The 16,345-nt window shown below is 43.7% G+C and overlaps 1 protein-coding gene across 2 annotated transcripts in view; it reads right to left on the bottom strand.

Moving 5' to 3' along the window:
* Positions 1 to 115: 115 nt before the first annotated feature.
* The window catches only part of syde2 (synapse defective 1, Rho GTPase, homolog 2 (C. elegans)), a 45,755-nt gene continuing 29,525 nt past the window's right edge, over positions 116 to 16,345 (bottom strand). Inside the window, exons 6-9 of one of the 2 annotated variants that reach the window (XR_004613550.1) lie at positions 7,054 to 7,235; positions 6,335 to 6,566; positions 1,355 to 2,162; positions 116 to 1,311 (exon numbers count right to left, since the gene is read on the bottom strand). Coding sequence is in view for 1 of the 2 variants with exons in the window: in XM_034582068.1 (XP_034437959.1) it covers positions 1,441 to 2,162; positions 6,335 to 6,566; positions 7,054 to 7,235 (1,136 nt within the window). In the remaining variant the exon portion in view is untranslated. Of the gene's footprint in view, positions 2,163 to 6,334; positions 6,567 to 7,053; positions 7,236 to 16,345 lie in introns of both variants that reach the window. The other variant, XM_034582068.1, reaches the window with a different exon arrangement.

Below are 16,345 nucleotides of genomic sequence, written 5' to 3'. Positions count from 1 at the left end.
GTTGATGTCGCAATGTTTTCTGGGCTATTTCAAATTATAAAATGAGGATGTGGACTATAGTTTTGAGCCTAAACTGAATACAATGCAACATAAAACACCCTTTCTCTTGTTTTGTTGCCTGATCAAACGTCATCTTCGATCGTAGATTATCTCGTACCCAACTCTGAAAAGTGTTTATCTAAACAGTGTCGAAACATTGAAAACTTGCACAAAGTAAAAAACATTTCAACCCATTTTCCTCCATATTCATGTTTAAGAGGAGGTTTCAGTCGCAGCTGTTTCTCTCCATTCAGTCCACAGACAGAATATATTTTACTGCATGATCTATAATGACAATCTACGTTACTGCCTAACTCATAAGTGCATTATTGTTGTACAACATTTAGTGTTTCATACCTCAATAGAAAAGCTCTCTGCTGCCTTAAAAAATAAGAAATCCACCCTGAAATAGAACGAACACAAGCTCCTCCTGCGATACTCTTGACTTTACACATGAAGTTAGGTTTACTCATCGAAAAACACATTTTAATTCCTGGAGTGTCTCATTGAATAAATGGTCAAATTAAAAGATATAAACTGGATGAAACTAGAAGCTTGAAACTTCCAGGAATCTTGTTTTTTTTCCTTTCAGCAGAGAGACGAATGCTCTGGTCAATAACAGTGAGGTTCAATAAGAATATGAGAAGATATTCCTTCTCTCTGCTTCCAGAAATAACACAAGGGCCTTGCACAGATTCTGAATTGATTGAATTACTTCATTACATATTATGTTGGAATCATTAATCGAAAGGCCAAATGTCTCCCAGAGTTTTCCGGCCAGTGAATTCATATTAAAGTGTCCAATGTCCAAATGCTGCTTCAGATTCTGCCAAGAATTTTGGAAACTTGAGTTAGTGTTCATCACTGATAAAAACCTTGAACGAGCAGAGCCCCATTGTACCTAGACTAGATTTGTACCTGCGTTTTCAAAGTAAAAGCTCCTCACACCTATCCTACATGTTGTCCTGTGTCAGAGGAGGGGATGCGTTTTATTCCAGGGTGGACTTTCATCTCCACGTACCACCTTCGCACAATTAAGGCACCTTTTAAACCCCTGAGGGGTCAATGGGTTCTTCTAATAAGAAGAGAAGCAACAATAACAACATGGAACACACAACGGGACTGAAACAAACCAATGACAACCCAAAGTGAGACGGTCGACAAAATCAAAGGAAAACAAACACATTAGGAATGTCTATGGGTACAAATGCCAGAAGTGCCCTGTCACGTTTCCTCTCATCTCATCCTTTAGGGTTTTACAGCAGCACTGCACGACACGTTGCCACGGTGACCTCACGGGGTCGCCATGGGAACAGTGTGGCGTTATCCTGAAGCACCTTGATTGGTAAAGAAGGTCTTCCTCGAACCTCGTCAGGCTTTGACAGAGTGTGTGTGTGTGAGTCAATATCCGACGTTGAGCTTGTTCTTGTTGAGCTCCCTCTCCAGGTTTCCGATCAGCGTGTCGATGCTCTCCTGCAGGTCCCTCAGGTTCACTCTGTTGCTCAGCACAGGGCTGATGTCCTGGATCTTCAGGTAGGCCTGGTACGTGTGCTCTCTGGGCAGCCGAGGGGGCAGGATGTGGTCGCACACCCGAACCTCTTCTTCCTCCTCGTCTTCTAACGGCTGTCCGTTGCCTGAACTATCGCTCTCTACGTGCCTCTCCTCCTCCGCCTCCTCCTCCTCCTCCTCCTCGTCCACCTCTTCAACCTCCTTTGCCACATCCTCTAAAGGAGGTGGCTCCTGCTCAGCCGGATCGCTTGCAGGGCGTGCGACCTTCTGTTCTTTATCTTCCTCTTCATCCTCAGGCTTCTCCTGCTCCTCCTCCTCCTCCTCAGCTGCCTCCGTATCCTCGGAGGGCACATCATCATAGTCCGCCTCCTCTTTGCTGGGAGGCAGCAGCGTTTCAGAGGGGAAGTAGCTCTCGCCGCAGCGGCTCCAGTCACCGGCGTAGCGGTTGCTCGGGCTGTCCAGACGCCCCGGTTTGGGCCGAAGAACACCCGCCATCTCCGCCTCAGAGAGGTTCAGGACTTGGGGGCGCTCTCTCCTCCGCCGCAGAGGAGGAGCCGAGAGGCGGTCCGATGACGCCAGGGGTTGATAGGAGGACTCGCCATGTGGGTCAACAACTGGAGGAGCAGAGAGGAACAGAGACAAGAGACAGACGGAGTTAATCAGATGTACAGTAAAGAAAATCCTTAAAGGAACATTTCAAAAGTTTGGGAAAGATTCAAACACTGAACCACTCAAACGTTTATGGTAAAACGACGTTTTCTACTTTGGAAAGAACTTTCCCCAAAATGATGAAATATTCATTTATAATTTTACCCAAATTACAAAAGAGAATAAAACCACACTTTCTTAACAAAGTGATTTCTGGCCATGCAGATACTTTACGTTTTATTTGCAAACACTTTGGGATGTTTGTCTCTTATATTTCTACCACTACAATTTTCGTAGGGACTATTTTTTTTTCGTCGTAAGTAGTTTTATAACTGATCTCGTTGAGGACTGTCAGACTGTGGAGCATCTTGTTAGTTATACTTTAGTCCAGTTTTCAAAAATAAAATACAATCAGCTCCACAAGGTTGTGCATGAAACTGTGTCTATTCTGAAGAAAGAATCTCAGGGACATCTTGACCCGCTTTGCCTTTGGCTGCTGGTTATTTCCTAAAATAATATTTACTCAAAATGTTATGGCTATTTTCTATATTTTCTTTATTCTTGTAATATCACAACATTTTTCTTGAAATCTCTTGATTTTTTTCTTCTTCAATGTGGCCCTAAAAAGAAAAATCAAACGTACGACTTATAGTTTACATGGAAAAACATTTCAAACATTTCTCTTTCACTGCAGTGAACTCAGGAAGTTCTGAGAACCCTCATTATATGACACCTGTTCTGATATCTAATCCAGATGTGAACATGCCGTGCTCAAAGTCAAACACATGCTGAAGTCACTCCAACACACCGCTGCCAGCCGCCTACTGTTTGTTATCAACCGCTGGACTCAACCAAAGCTTGAAAAAAATGAACCGAACCGTGTTGACCGATTATGAAGGGATGATCTGACCGTGCCAAAAACACACTGAACACTCCAACACAACCAGGCCGGTTACCTGTCTCTCTTTATCTCTGTGAACCTACACTGGTTGACACCGCTAGTTCTCCCTTACTGGATTAGAAAGGAACAAAAAAAACAAAGTAAGAATAAGTCAGAGATACAACATCAAACAAAGCAGAAGTTCATTTTGTCTCTGTAAATTACAACAGAGGAACTCGATGATTATTTCCCCCAGACGCATTTTTGACTAACAGCTTTTCCAGCATCACATTCTTTACAAAAGAAATAACGATGAATTATGATCCACGTCGACTCCGGTTCATTCATCAGCAGCGTGTTTATGAGCGGCGGTTGCATGCTCTGCAACTCCTGAGGCTAAAGACTCAGGCAATTATCACCTAAAACAAACAGGAATTATCCTCCTTTAAGAGACAGCGTGTTATTTCACTTCAGACGTGATTCACTGACACGATTAAATTATCAGCTGTCAGCAGAGAAGACAGAAGACGGGAAGCAGTTAGAAACGATGCGAGTTAAAAATGTACATTCTGTGCTGATCTTCACCTCCACCTGTTCATCAGCAGCTTTTAATGCTTTATGAAAAGGATGAGGGGTATTTAGGGGACTGATCTCTGAGTGTGTGTGAGTTGGTGCAGATCCAAATAAAAGTCAGGATCTAGTGAATCTAAATGTGTTTTCATGAGGAGACTGTTAAGCCTTGGTGGAGTTATGAGCTCTATGAGTGTCATTCTATTTTCAAAGTGTTCTTCCTGCACACGAGCACAATAAGGAGAAGCTAATGTCCTCACACACCTCGAACACACATTCTCCTCTTCTGTCCGTCAGTCTGTCTATGAAACCATCTGCTCACACATACACTTGTTACAGTGAATAATTCACACTCAAGTCACAACACACACATGCGCTCTCACACTTCCTGTACAGAGCGTCAGTCTTTAAGTCTTCAGACGTCCCTGCACTTGCTCAAAGATGCAAACTGGGGACCTGAGCAACAATGCATCGGAGAGGGTGTGTGTGTGTGTGTACTTGTACAGATATCTTCGTGAGGACCACCTATAATCTACAAAGTGAGGACATTTTTGGCGGCCTTCACTTTCTGACCCACTTTTAATGGACTGTTTGAGGGTTAAGACCTGGTTTTAGGGTTAGGGCTTTAGTTTTGATGGTTAAGGGTATGGGGCTAGGAAATGCATTATGCCAATGAGTGTCCTCACTACGATAGATGCACAAACATGCGTGTGAGCCTGTGCGTGTGTGAGGCGTGAAGAGGCGGCTGAAAATATCCCATTATGGTTGTGAAATGTTAGGGTGAAGCTTCAGGGGCTAAGGTTAAGTCTGGAATGTCTTTAATTATAGTCCGGGCGTCCTACGCTCTGAGCCGGGGAAGCGGACAGACTGGAGACGTCACTGACGGTGCACACAGAGGCCTGAACCTGGGCAGGAGGCTCTGTCAAGGTTATTACAGGTCACTGGAGGCAGGACGGCTGCGTGACATCAGCAGACGGGAGCTTAGAGTAAAGAAAAGGAAATAAAACTACAACTTTCTCCCGTCTTCCCGTACAGGAGGGTGGACGGTGCTCGAACCTCAGCGGTGAATCACAGAAATCGGTTCAATGTGGAAGTCGGAGGATGCGGTTACATTCAGAGACGAGACCAGACGCAGAGTCAGGTCGTCTCATCACTCAGCAGATCTGCTTAAAGCTGCAGGTCACAGTGAAGAGCTCTGAGGATTTAGATCTTTCACCGACAAAGTCTGTGCGACGTGATGTCATATTACCGCAAACTGAGTTTTAAACTGATGACTGTGCATGTTTAAAACTCTCATAACCTCAATGTTTATAAAATTGTAATAACCCAGAGGACAATTAATTATTTTAAACGAGGTTAGTATAGTAGAATATTAGGGCCATGTTGAAGTTTTTTTTCCCGACAATAAAGTTGTGATACTATGAGGAGAAGTTTTAAGTTTAAAGTAATAAAGTCATAATATTACAAAAAGAAAATCATAATTTTACGAGTAGTTGTAATTTCACAAGAATAGAGTCTTAACATTAACTCGTGATAACGACTCAAATAAGTTGTTATTTTAGAGGGAGGAATATCACAAGATCTGTCTGATACTTATAATTACAACTTATTTCTCGATTTGTTTTCTTCAACATGACACCAATACTCAATCGTAGGTTAGAGCAGGCCGACAGCTACAGGGCGAAGCATTGTCCTGATTTTATAATGTTATTTTTAAATGTTAATAGCTGTTAGATCAATGTTATAGTATTTTGATCAACATTCTGCAGCAGCTGAGCTGTTAACTGCACCAAAGCAGCAAATCACACACTTGATCAGAGACAGCGTGAGAACTAAATACACAAAATTTAACCTGTAAGTTGAGAACATTTGAAACTAGTCGCTGTGACCGGGGCAAATTTCCACACGTTCGCCTGCAGCTCTTTCATAACTCTCCGCTCCCTCGTGAATAATCTTCGGATTCCTTCATATCTCACGCTGAGCAGACAGCTGCAGCCGGCACTGAGCGGCTGTGCAGGCAGACAGATGACCTGTGTGGGTGACTGTCCTCGGCTGGTGATTTATCTTCAGACTGGAGGAGGGGCCACGCCTCGAGAGTTTGGTTTACGTTAGGGCTCAGTGGCTGTGATTGGCTCGGTCTGGCATCATGAAGCACTCTGTGGAGAGTTTCATCTCTGGGGAGCCGACAGATGGTGGTGAATGTCTATCAGCTGCACTTGTGCCAGGGGTGGATAACCTCAACGATCAAAGCAGCCCGGCCCTTTAACCGAGCTTTGTAGAGCTGAACCACAGAGCTGGGGATGATTTGTACGAGAACCTCAGGCTTAAGACTTTCATGTTTGGTGCAGATACATAATCTGACTGTAAACTAGAGCCGCGATACCTGGTAGAACTATAGACTGTTAATAAAGATGGACAACGCAAATCCATAGCATCAATTAACTAACTATAACTAAACTTACCAGAACAAAAAGAGCACTTATACATACATCTTAGAGATAAAAAATACCTAAAATGACACACCTTGTATGTAACGTGTACTTTTTATGTCATGGTCCCATCCCCTTACATGGAGGAGGCAGGGTTTATGACCTATACTGCAGCCAGCCACCAGGGCTTCCCTTTTGGAGCGCACCCGTGTCGTCCACTTCTATAAAGTCTATGGGTAGAACTTGAAAGTGGAATCACCTGGCCACAGCTGCAGCAGGTAGTGCAGGACCTCGATGTGCTTCTTGAAGTGCAGAGCGCTCGCCAGCTCCTCGGAGTCGATGAAGATTCGGTTGGTGTGGCACGACGCCTCCTGGCGCTGGCTGAGCAGCACAGGGCCGAAACACACTGCCAGGTTCTGACACGTCATCTTGTTCACGTCCTGGTGCGACGCCACCAGCTTCAGGTGGTTGAGGAGCTTCCGCAGGCTCACCTGATTTAAACACACACAGACAAACAAGACGTGTTAACAGCTGCAGAGCTGCACTGTAAAATCTACTTCAACGTGTTATTTGAAGGAGAAATCTTGATTATTTAAGGGGGGCCTTAAAGAGACAGGAGCTAAGACCAAGTGTTTCCGACAGAGGCTGAAAAGAGGAGCTGCAGCAATGGACAGTTTGAGGAAAGTCATGTTTTTTCTGTATCATCCATGTGATACTTTGTGCCATTTATCATTAACCTGATAATACTTATTTGAAGGTGAAAAGATAGAAACACATCAGTACAGTCATGCATTCACTGAGCCACCACTAATATCACCCAGTGTAAAAGCCGACGTAATGGAGATTTAACAGCAGTAATCTGAACATCATAACCATCATTATCGATGCCACAATTATCCCTTTCACCGCCACTTATGTGACACGGTTCACTACAGCTGCAGCAGGGGGGGGGGGAGATAAACAGTTTATCTTGCTCACCCTCTCCACCTCCGGCAGGTTCTCCAGCAGGCTGACGGTGTGCTCCGAGTCGGCCTGGTCGTTCTCGCAGCCCCCCGGCCCGATGCGCAGCGGCCTCATGGCCATGGCCTCTAACACGGCCTCGTACAGCTGCTTGGTGATCAGAGGGTAGGGGAGCTCTCGCAGGTAGTCCTTCAGAACGCCTGAGGAGACGGAGACAACAGAGAATTTATTGTTATTTATTATCAAAATATGTCATTAATTGTTTACTGCACTCAGATCAACGTGTTACTTTGGCCACTAGGGGTCTCTCAATCAAGACAATAACAAAATACCTAGTTTGAGGACGTTGTGAAGCAGCGTGGGATCATGGGAGTTGATGTCTTCACCACCACTGCAGATGAAAATCTACCTGATACCTGGATGAATGTATTTAAGTTTCATTCACGTTCTGCAGCAAATGAATAATCGTGATCCATTTTGGCGAAAAACAACGCAAACAGTGGCTAGCAGTGTATGTTCCTTCATCATCCATCGTTTGTTGTGTAACTTACAGCAGAGACGAACGAAGTCAAGGCTAAAGCGGATACGACGCGATTAAAAGGCAACAAAAGGAAACTTCCCGTTATATCAGAGTTTGTCGGAAACATTTTGAATAATGTAACTGCACAAGTCGACAAAATATAGAACATAGGTCAAGTTGTCTTTAGACATTTTATTTTATATGTTTAAACTGAAATGTGCTAACAGCTGTAAAACCTGACAAATCGCCAACAATTTATCTTTACTATTAAGTCACTTAAGAATAAAAATGTATTTTTCCCCTCTTTTTTGAACAATTGAACCCGGTGAACTCTCCTGGCCGCAGATTGAGGCGCCATTATTTCCGTGGTCGGTCCTGTGGCGTCGGCTGTGATGCCCGATTGGAGTCGGGCGTGATTCCCGCAGCCAGAGGTGTTCGGGTGTCTGTGACGGCACATTCACACCTGTGACCTGTCACACCCACGGTTCAGACAAAAGCTACGGGAAAACATGAAACCCACGCTGTCTGTCTCCACTAAGCCCCTCAAATATCGCTGGCATGTCTTTTCATCAAAGGCAAAGAGGAGAATAAATAGGGGAATAAAAAGGCTCTTGGCAGAGTGACAGCTCTTTGTGGTGGAGTGTCTGCTCTCGTTTCCCTCTGAGTGAAGATAGATCAGTTTTCAGACAGGGCTGGGGGCTGTGTAATCAGCAATATTGGTTTTGCTCCAGACTAATGCACACTGCTTTTTAAAATGAGTCACAAAAAATAATGGTTTTATACGTACGAAGGATTTCAATTATCAAATCATCCTCCCACGAAAGACAAACTCGTAATGATGTTTATCACGAAGATGGCAGGCAAAGTGAAACCGGATTTTTGGGGCTGAAGCCAATTCTCAGTTTAAAATGGAGTTTAAAAAAAAGCACAATATCGACATATTGGTGGATTTTCTTTGTAGAAAATATACAAATAATCAATTTTCCGACATGAATTCCGGAAACTGTGAACAACTGGATCTGGACATTCTCTGGATTTTGTCTTTCACTCCCCTGTTCGCTTGCAAAGATCTGCTGCCAACACTTGCTTAGGCAGCATTTTGGAAGCAAGCTGACCAGGCACCAGTCAGATCAGATGACTGAGGATGACTGAGGAATAATCTCTGCTACAACTGCTGCTGCTGTTATCTCATCTGCTCTTATAGGTTCAAACATGCACCTGAAGATTTCCTGCTCTCGATGTTGGCAGCTTTGCACCGTGACGACTGCTGATTCAATCACAGCTTTCCTACATCGGCAGCTTGTGTTAACATGCTTATCATAAGATGCTGCTGATGCTGCCTGTTTTGATGCACATGACACAGGTCTGCTTTTGGATGACGCTGCTCACGGGTTAAAAGTGGTGTCAAATTCCCTCGGGCTTGTGTCACAGGTTCTGATTACGATGCTGTGAATAAACAGAGGCTCTGGCTTCATCACCTCCACGTCGCTGGAAACCCGAGGTGTGTTTCTTCTGTGGCGTCTATTTACAGAAAACTACAATGAGATTCAGGGTAAATCCGCTGGTATCCACTTAGGCCCGGTGAGGAGAAGAGAAGGCACAATTTAACTAATTAACTAATCCTGGTAAATCCTCACTCTGCTGAGAGTGGGACTGAAGCACAGGCCCGTTCAACATCAATCTCTGGAGAATAAAATGACAAATGTTTGCTGATATTTCAGTGAATTCAGGCAACGACACAATTCAATCTCTTGTTTTCTTTTCCTGCAGCTACACGAGCTCACGAGTCTTTAAATGTGGGATTAACAGAGAGGAAGAAGGATCTAAATTCAGTCCAGTGTGACAGCGCCTGTAACACTCAGATTAGCATGAGCTTCACTATCTACGCACATTCACTCAGCCTCATAGGGAGAGAAACACAAAGTCTTACATTTACACATCAAACCCTCATACAATCACAAAACCACAAATATTAAAGTGGCAGGTGAAATCTCATAATCACTTCTTCCTTTCAGGAGCTGGAAGCTCCCAACCACAACCTCCACTTCGTTTTGCGTCAGTGTGTGTTTTCACAATCACAGTGTGACTGGGTTTATCGAACATGAAACTGCTCATGCACTCAGTCACAGGTGATTCACAGAGTTTCAGAGTTTTATTAGGATTTCTAGTGAAGTATCTGCACAGATTGATGTGAAATGTGGAACAGACATGCACAATCTTCTATATTTCATTTGTTAGCAGTGTAAACTCTTAGTTTCCTCAATTCTTTCATAGTATTTTCCAGAGCGTGTCAACGTGGCCTTTTGGAGGCTGACACTGATTTTATCGTGTACAGATATAGATAAAACGGAGGATGTGTATATTAAAACATTTTTTATGACAAAGAAATGTAATTGAGACTTGATGTTTTACAGATTAACCATAAAACCTATTTTAAATAAAAAGAAAGTGTTTATTTATATTTTTAAAAGTCAGGGACAAGCATTTGAATCAGCTGTTGTAAAGTGGAATTTGACCCTTTGGTGATAATTCAATGGTGTGAATCTGTGTCTACAGCAATAATAAAACTAATTTAAAACATAATGTACAGCTACCATTTTAAAACACACACACACACACATTCCTGAGGCAGTCAGTGTTGGGGCCGGAGAAAAACAACAACATTGACACTGCTGTGTTATGTCAGCCCCCCCATCTCAGGCAGACCGACATAATGACAGCTCTGTGTCAGTCCAATTTTAACACGGCTTCACACAAACACGCTCTTAAAACCTGAGAAATTGTCCCCTTAGACTACACGTGTCCCCTTAGACTACACGTGTCCCCTGAAACTACACGTGTCCCCTGAAACTACACATGTCCCCTGAAACTGCACATGTCCCCTGAAACTACACATGTCCCCTGATACCACACATGTCCCCTGATACCACACATGTCCCCCGAAACTACACATGTCCCCTGAAACTACACATGTCCCCTGAAACTACACACGTCCCCTGAAACTACACATGTCCCCTGAAACTACACACGTCCCCTGAAACTACACACGTCCCCTGAGCCTCTGTGGCAGCATGTTCATTCTGTCTCTAGCTCTGATTCACAGTCGCCGAATGCTTCCGTTATCTCTTATCTCCATCAGGTTTGAAATCGGGTACGAGCAAATTGTGATAAAGATGCATTCATTCTCCTGAAAGCTTTCCTGGACGAGCCGATTTCCAAAACAGATTAGAGAGGAATGCTTTGTGAACGTCCTCCTGTGTCCCAGTGTCAATCTTTACTCAGATAATAATAATCTGCTTGTTACATCGCAGGAAAAAACAGCCGCGTGTTTTCATCCTTATCTCCGCAAAGTATTTTGCTAAGCGAGTGTGTCAACAGAACGCAGAGAGATACCACTCGACTTTGTGTAAAAACAGGAAGCTGGTGCGTGGCGGACCCTCCGACCTTCCCCTGCGCCGTCGTCTAGACACAACAACAGCTCGACTGTTTCACGTTAGCGTCGCCTCATTAAACAAACCCCACAACTTCCTCCCTTCCTCCTCTCACACGCAATTCTAGAAAAACATTACGCACATTTTCACGCTCTTTGAATATATTTTCTAAAATACACAAGTGAACGCAACTTTGTGTACGTGCATGTGCACATGTGCTCGTGTTGGTGTGAAGTCAGGATAATGCAGCCATTCAGGTAAATCATTAGCCTAGTATGAGTCAGTGTTAGTGTTTACTTTTATGTCTTGGCGCCACACACACTCAGACACACTAAGTGAAACATGAACACACACTCACACACACTCTCACACACACAAGGTCACGGGCTCAGCGGTGAACAGGTGTGATCCTCCTGCAGGTGTTTTACTCTCTTTCACAGCCAAGTCGGCAACAAGAGCACGCTGAGTGTTTGTCCTCTCACATTTAATCAGTTTTACACAAACGCAGATATGATCCACACACATTTTGTCTTCTGTCCATTGCCAGGAGCGTCTGTTGTAATTGTTGTGTTGGTATTTGTTGTGGTTGTATCACCAAATCAATGTCTGGTGGATTTGTACTGTTCTGTCCTGTCTCGTCATCGCTCTCTCAGGGACACATCTTCCTTGTTTAGTCCGAACCTCTGGACTTTTCAGTTCAGTCTGAACCAAAACAACAAGCGTGAAAAGCTGCCAATGGACTAAGACTGTGACCAACAGACCGAAATGTAGTCCGACCAAAAGAGGTGGTCTCAGTCTGGGACAATAGTTCGATTCAGATTTTGGAAAGTTCGGACTTTCAGACCAATAGAAGAAGAAAAAGAAGAGGAAGCGGTTCGGAGGATTGTTTGCAGCCTTTGCTTCTGACAATATGATGTTTGAACAATGAGGACGTTCATTTTGGAAACAACAAACAAACTAGTGTCGAGTATTGTGCCTGAAGTTTGTGATGCTGCCACAATAATATTAAAATTGCAAGAAGATTAACCAACAACATCTACAAACAGGCGCATTCACAAACCAATCAATGTCAAGTCCAGACGTCCACGTAGGTGATGGACGTACATGTGTCATACAACATTCTTTAGTGCGCTCCCTAAATGACTGTAGAAAATACTCCACTGAGGAAGACTCGTATAGACTGAACAATACAGAAGTGATATCACCAGAAGCCTCATCATGATCAGTCAAAGCTCCAGACGACAGCAGCTTGAAGTATTTTGATGTAAATGGACTTTTCTTTTTAAATCAATTCAGACTATTTCAATGTTTCAAATGTGCCACCAGAGACTACAAGCCACACAATGCACCGGGGCACGGCTCTACCTTTGACCTCTTGTTCAAACAAAGCGGAAGGTCACTCCTCCTGTCAGTGCTGCAGTCAACGCCTCGCCCGGGAGAACAAACAGGGGCTTGTTCTCCGTCCGTCCCCCTCCCTGCCGCCTCGCACGCCCCCGCAGCACTAGGGGGGGCCAGAGGAGATGTGTGCGGTGCTGCCTTGTCCGGTGGCACGGTGAGGCCTCACACTGCGGGTTCAAAAACTTGGCGTAGCCCTCCAGCAAACCTCGGTTCTAACAGTGGAGCTCTGATGCCACAGGGGATTCATCAGAAACACGTTTGTCTCCGGGTTTTGATCCCCGACCTGCAGTTTAAGACATTTTCAGACACCCACGCCGGCCCGAAGCTCTTTGTGAAGCGGTCGCCTGCTTCCCCGGGCCGGCCCAGGGTTCAGCTAATCCCCCATGCGTGAGGCAAATACCATCTGTGTTTGTTCGGCAACAAAGGGGGCACTTGTTAATGACTTTCCTTGTCTTCACTGGAGTACTGCCGAGGGTAGGATGGGGGGGGCGAAGTATAGGGAAGTAGGCAGTGGAAAAGGCGAGTCAGGCAAATTAAAAACCACAAACCAGGATCAATAACTGTCCAGCGACACACAGCGAGGACAGGGGACGAATCACTGAACCAGTTTCCCATCACCGAGTCTCTTTAGACGCTTTGTTTTCACACACACAGGTTCGAGCTGAGAGATTAATCATTATTCAAACTGTCCTCGTAAACCAATCAGTGTGTCATTGTTGTGTCCAGCCAGGAAGTGTGTGACTTCTACAAGAAACGGTCTGCTAATGACGCGGCTGTTGATAAACATGTAGACAGTAGAACAGGACTTGAAGAAAAACATCATCTGATATTCAGAGTTTCTTTCCATCGATTTAAACTTTATGTGACCACACAAAATGTTGCAGAGACGCATCTTTAAATGATACAACTGGGAATAAATTATGATAATATAATAACCCTAACCCTAACAATCAGGTCACAGACAAATCGATATCAATGCAGATACGATAGGAAAACTTGTTTCGCGAATTTATGTAATAAATTATATGTAAAAAATATATATTTACTTAATTCAAGTTGTCTTTATTTGGTTGAATTCGTGTTTTCTGTCTATTAATAGTTATTAAAACGTTTATGGTTAAACTGTAAAATATTTATTCTATAAGAGTTTGATAACGTCATCTTATGAATCATTGCCATTTTTTAAATATAAATATTTGTCAGTATCTGACATTTTTTATTCCTTACATCTAAAATCCATATAAGAATGAAATAAAAGTTAATTTAATTTAAATAAAAGTTATAATTTTTAGACTCTTGTAATCTACATGTAATTAAAGAGTACTAACAAGTTGGGAGCAGGTGAAATAGATGCTCTGTCCAAAAATAACAAAAATCTGAATACGAGCCCTTCTACAAATAATGAGTTAACGCGTTACATCTTTGTTTGATGCTAAAAACTACAGAGTTAAGAGTGACGTCATGTTGTGGTTCTATGGAGGGATTTTATCTTTATCAGCTCATATCTTAAGGATCTGAGTTTTGCTGTAAGTACAGAAAGTTGTTTGTTAGATTCAGTGTAAATTTAAAGAGCGGAGAAAGAGAAACAACACATTCGATACTTAATTATAAAAGTAAAAAGAAAAGAGAAACTCTCCACTGTCCTCACGAGTTCAGTGATTGTGAGGAATGTATGAATACCTCTTGTTCACATCCTCCACCATGTTGCAGCTGATCTACAGCAGCACAGTCTCTTTCTGCGGCTTCCTCCTGAAGCATCGTACGTGTTCACAGAAAGACTAACGTACAGATCAGAGGAGGAGGAGGAGGAGGAGGAGGAGGAGGAGGAACCGCCGAAGACAAACCGATAATGTTGTTTGCCTTGATTTTGCGCCGCACGCTGCTCACGCCGACGACACATTTCTCCTTCCTTTGAGTGAATTGTGATTTGAAACAATGCGGGGCCGCACACTGAGCATGTTTTGCAAGCTTTGGATTGAACTCTGACCCCCGGATAATCCCTTTCACTACCTCCGCTTTTAAATTAGCCGTGTGACACGCCAGCCCTCGTAGCTCATCCGCTCGCTGCTCGCTCGTTAGCCCTTAGCCCGACGCCACTCCAGAGATTCCTTTATAATCCAATATCCAGCAGTATTTTTACACTTCAATTACACATTCAAATTGGAAGGAATTTCTTAAAACCCGTAAAGAGATTACGTTTCAAAATACTGACGAGAAAAAGGGAAATTAGGTCAATGAACAGGCAGGTTTTTTACTGAATGTTTGGAGCAATTATGTTTTAAGACTAAACCCATGATTATATCTGCCTCCCCCCCCTCCTCCTCTTCCTCTCACCCGGGCCCATCTGCAACAGCAACTTCGCTTGGCAGAGCAAATTTTAGGCAACGAGCAAAAACCAACAGTCCACGCTGGTGCTGGCCCTTTTTTTCCAGCCCGCTCAACTGTTAACTGTGTTCTTTGCCCTGCCATGCAAATGCAAGTGGATCAAAGCAGGCATGATAGGACGACGCCTATACGGGGCCTCTCCGCAAAACCAACAGCGGTTCCTACAATGCGAAGGGGTTTCCATGGTCTTCCTCTTTTTGTGGGAGAGGAAAAAAAAAAAATCATGACTAAGTCGTTTTCTACAACTTTGCCCCCCCAACACCCACCCACCCTTCGAAATCTGTTGAAGCCATTACTCAACCCAGTGACATGGCGGTTTTAGTAGAATGAAGACTGAGGGATGGAACTCACTGTTTTAATTTCACAGCCACAGAGCGGAGACGAAGATGAAACTGACAGGGATGTGAGAGGCAATGGAATCACTGGTTTTAAATATTGAGATGTGAGATGTGCAGCATCTCTGCTTTTGGTACAACCAGTAAACTTTTACACTTTTCACTATACAAACACTATGACTTGAGTTTACAAAAGGCTCTATCCATACTACAGTGATCAGGTTTGTCACTATAAGCAGTTGATTACCATATCGGAATTGCGTAGCTTCTGCATGATATTCCCAGAACTTGTGGGAAAGGTAACAGCGTTTTTTAAGATAAGGGCACACACACACTCACACACACACTCACACACACTCACACACACTCACACACACTCACACACACTCACTCACTCACACTCACACTCACACTCACACTCACTCCTGCTCCAGCTAAGAGCACGTGGCTATAAAAGGGTCCAGACCACCTCAGCATTTGGGCTGAATGATCCGATCTCAATGTGTCTTGGGTGCGTTCACACTGTGTTTGGACCTGTCCACTTACGACTGGATCACTCAAGACACGTGTTAATACCTGGTGTGAACGAGGCCTAAAACATAGAAAGGGACAGAAGGAAGCGTGTCTCAACCACCAAGCTGACGGAGGAAAGAATGACCTGAATGCACAGCGCAGTGAGTGTGTGTGTGTGTGTGTGTGTGTGTGTGTGTGTGTGTGTGTGTGTGTGTGTGTGTGTGTGTGTGTGTGTGTGTGGGGGGGGGGGGGGGTGTTTGCGTGGGCCCTTCCCTCAGGCATCAGTCTATACTGACGACTGGAATGCTTTTACTACAGACAGCAGACTCACGCACACACTCTCAGACGTACGCATGTGCTGACCTATCAGCAGCCGACTCACCGGTTCAGACACGTTCACTGGAGCAAACACGAGATCAATACAACATCCAGACTCTGCATTAATGTACATGTGCTTCTTTTTTCTTCGTTAAATCCTACTTTGACTGTACACCTTGATTTTAGATCATTCTATTTTATTCTATTAAGTTTTGACCACTCATTGTGTTTTGAAATCCCCTGAAGTTAAATTCTCTATTTATCTTTGTATTATTGTGATTATTTTTAGGTTTTAAAGCAAATCTTTTGTGTGAATAAAGTTTTATCATCAAAATAAATGACTCAGATCTGAAATGAAATACACCGGGGGATTTCGGAATGATGTATGATATTGTTGAGGATTTTAAATG

The sequence above is a fragment of the Hippoglossus hippoglossus genome, chromosome 4 (assembly GCF_009819705.1).
Source record: "Hippoglossus hippoglossus isolate fHipHip1 chromosome 4, fHipHip1.pri, whole genome shotgun sequence".
Classification (NCBI taxonomy): domain Eukaryota; kingdom Metazoa; phylum Chordata; class Actinopteri; order Pleuronectiformes; family Pleuronectidae; genus Hippoglossus; species Hippoglossus hippoglossus.
The sequence above is the reverse complement of the archived record's forward strand: the minus strand, read 5'-3'. Positions and strand labels throughout refer to the sequence as shown.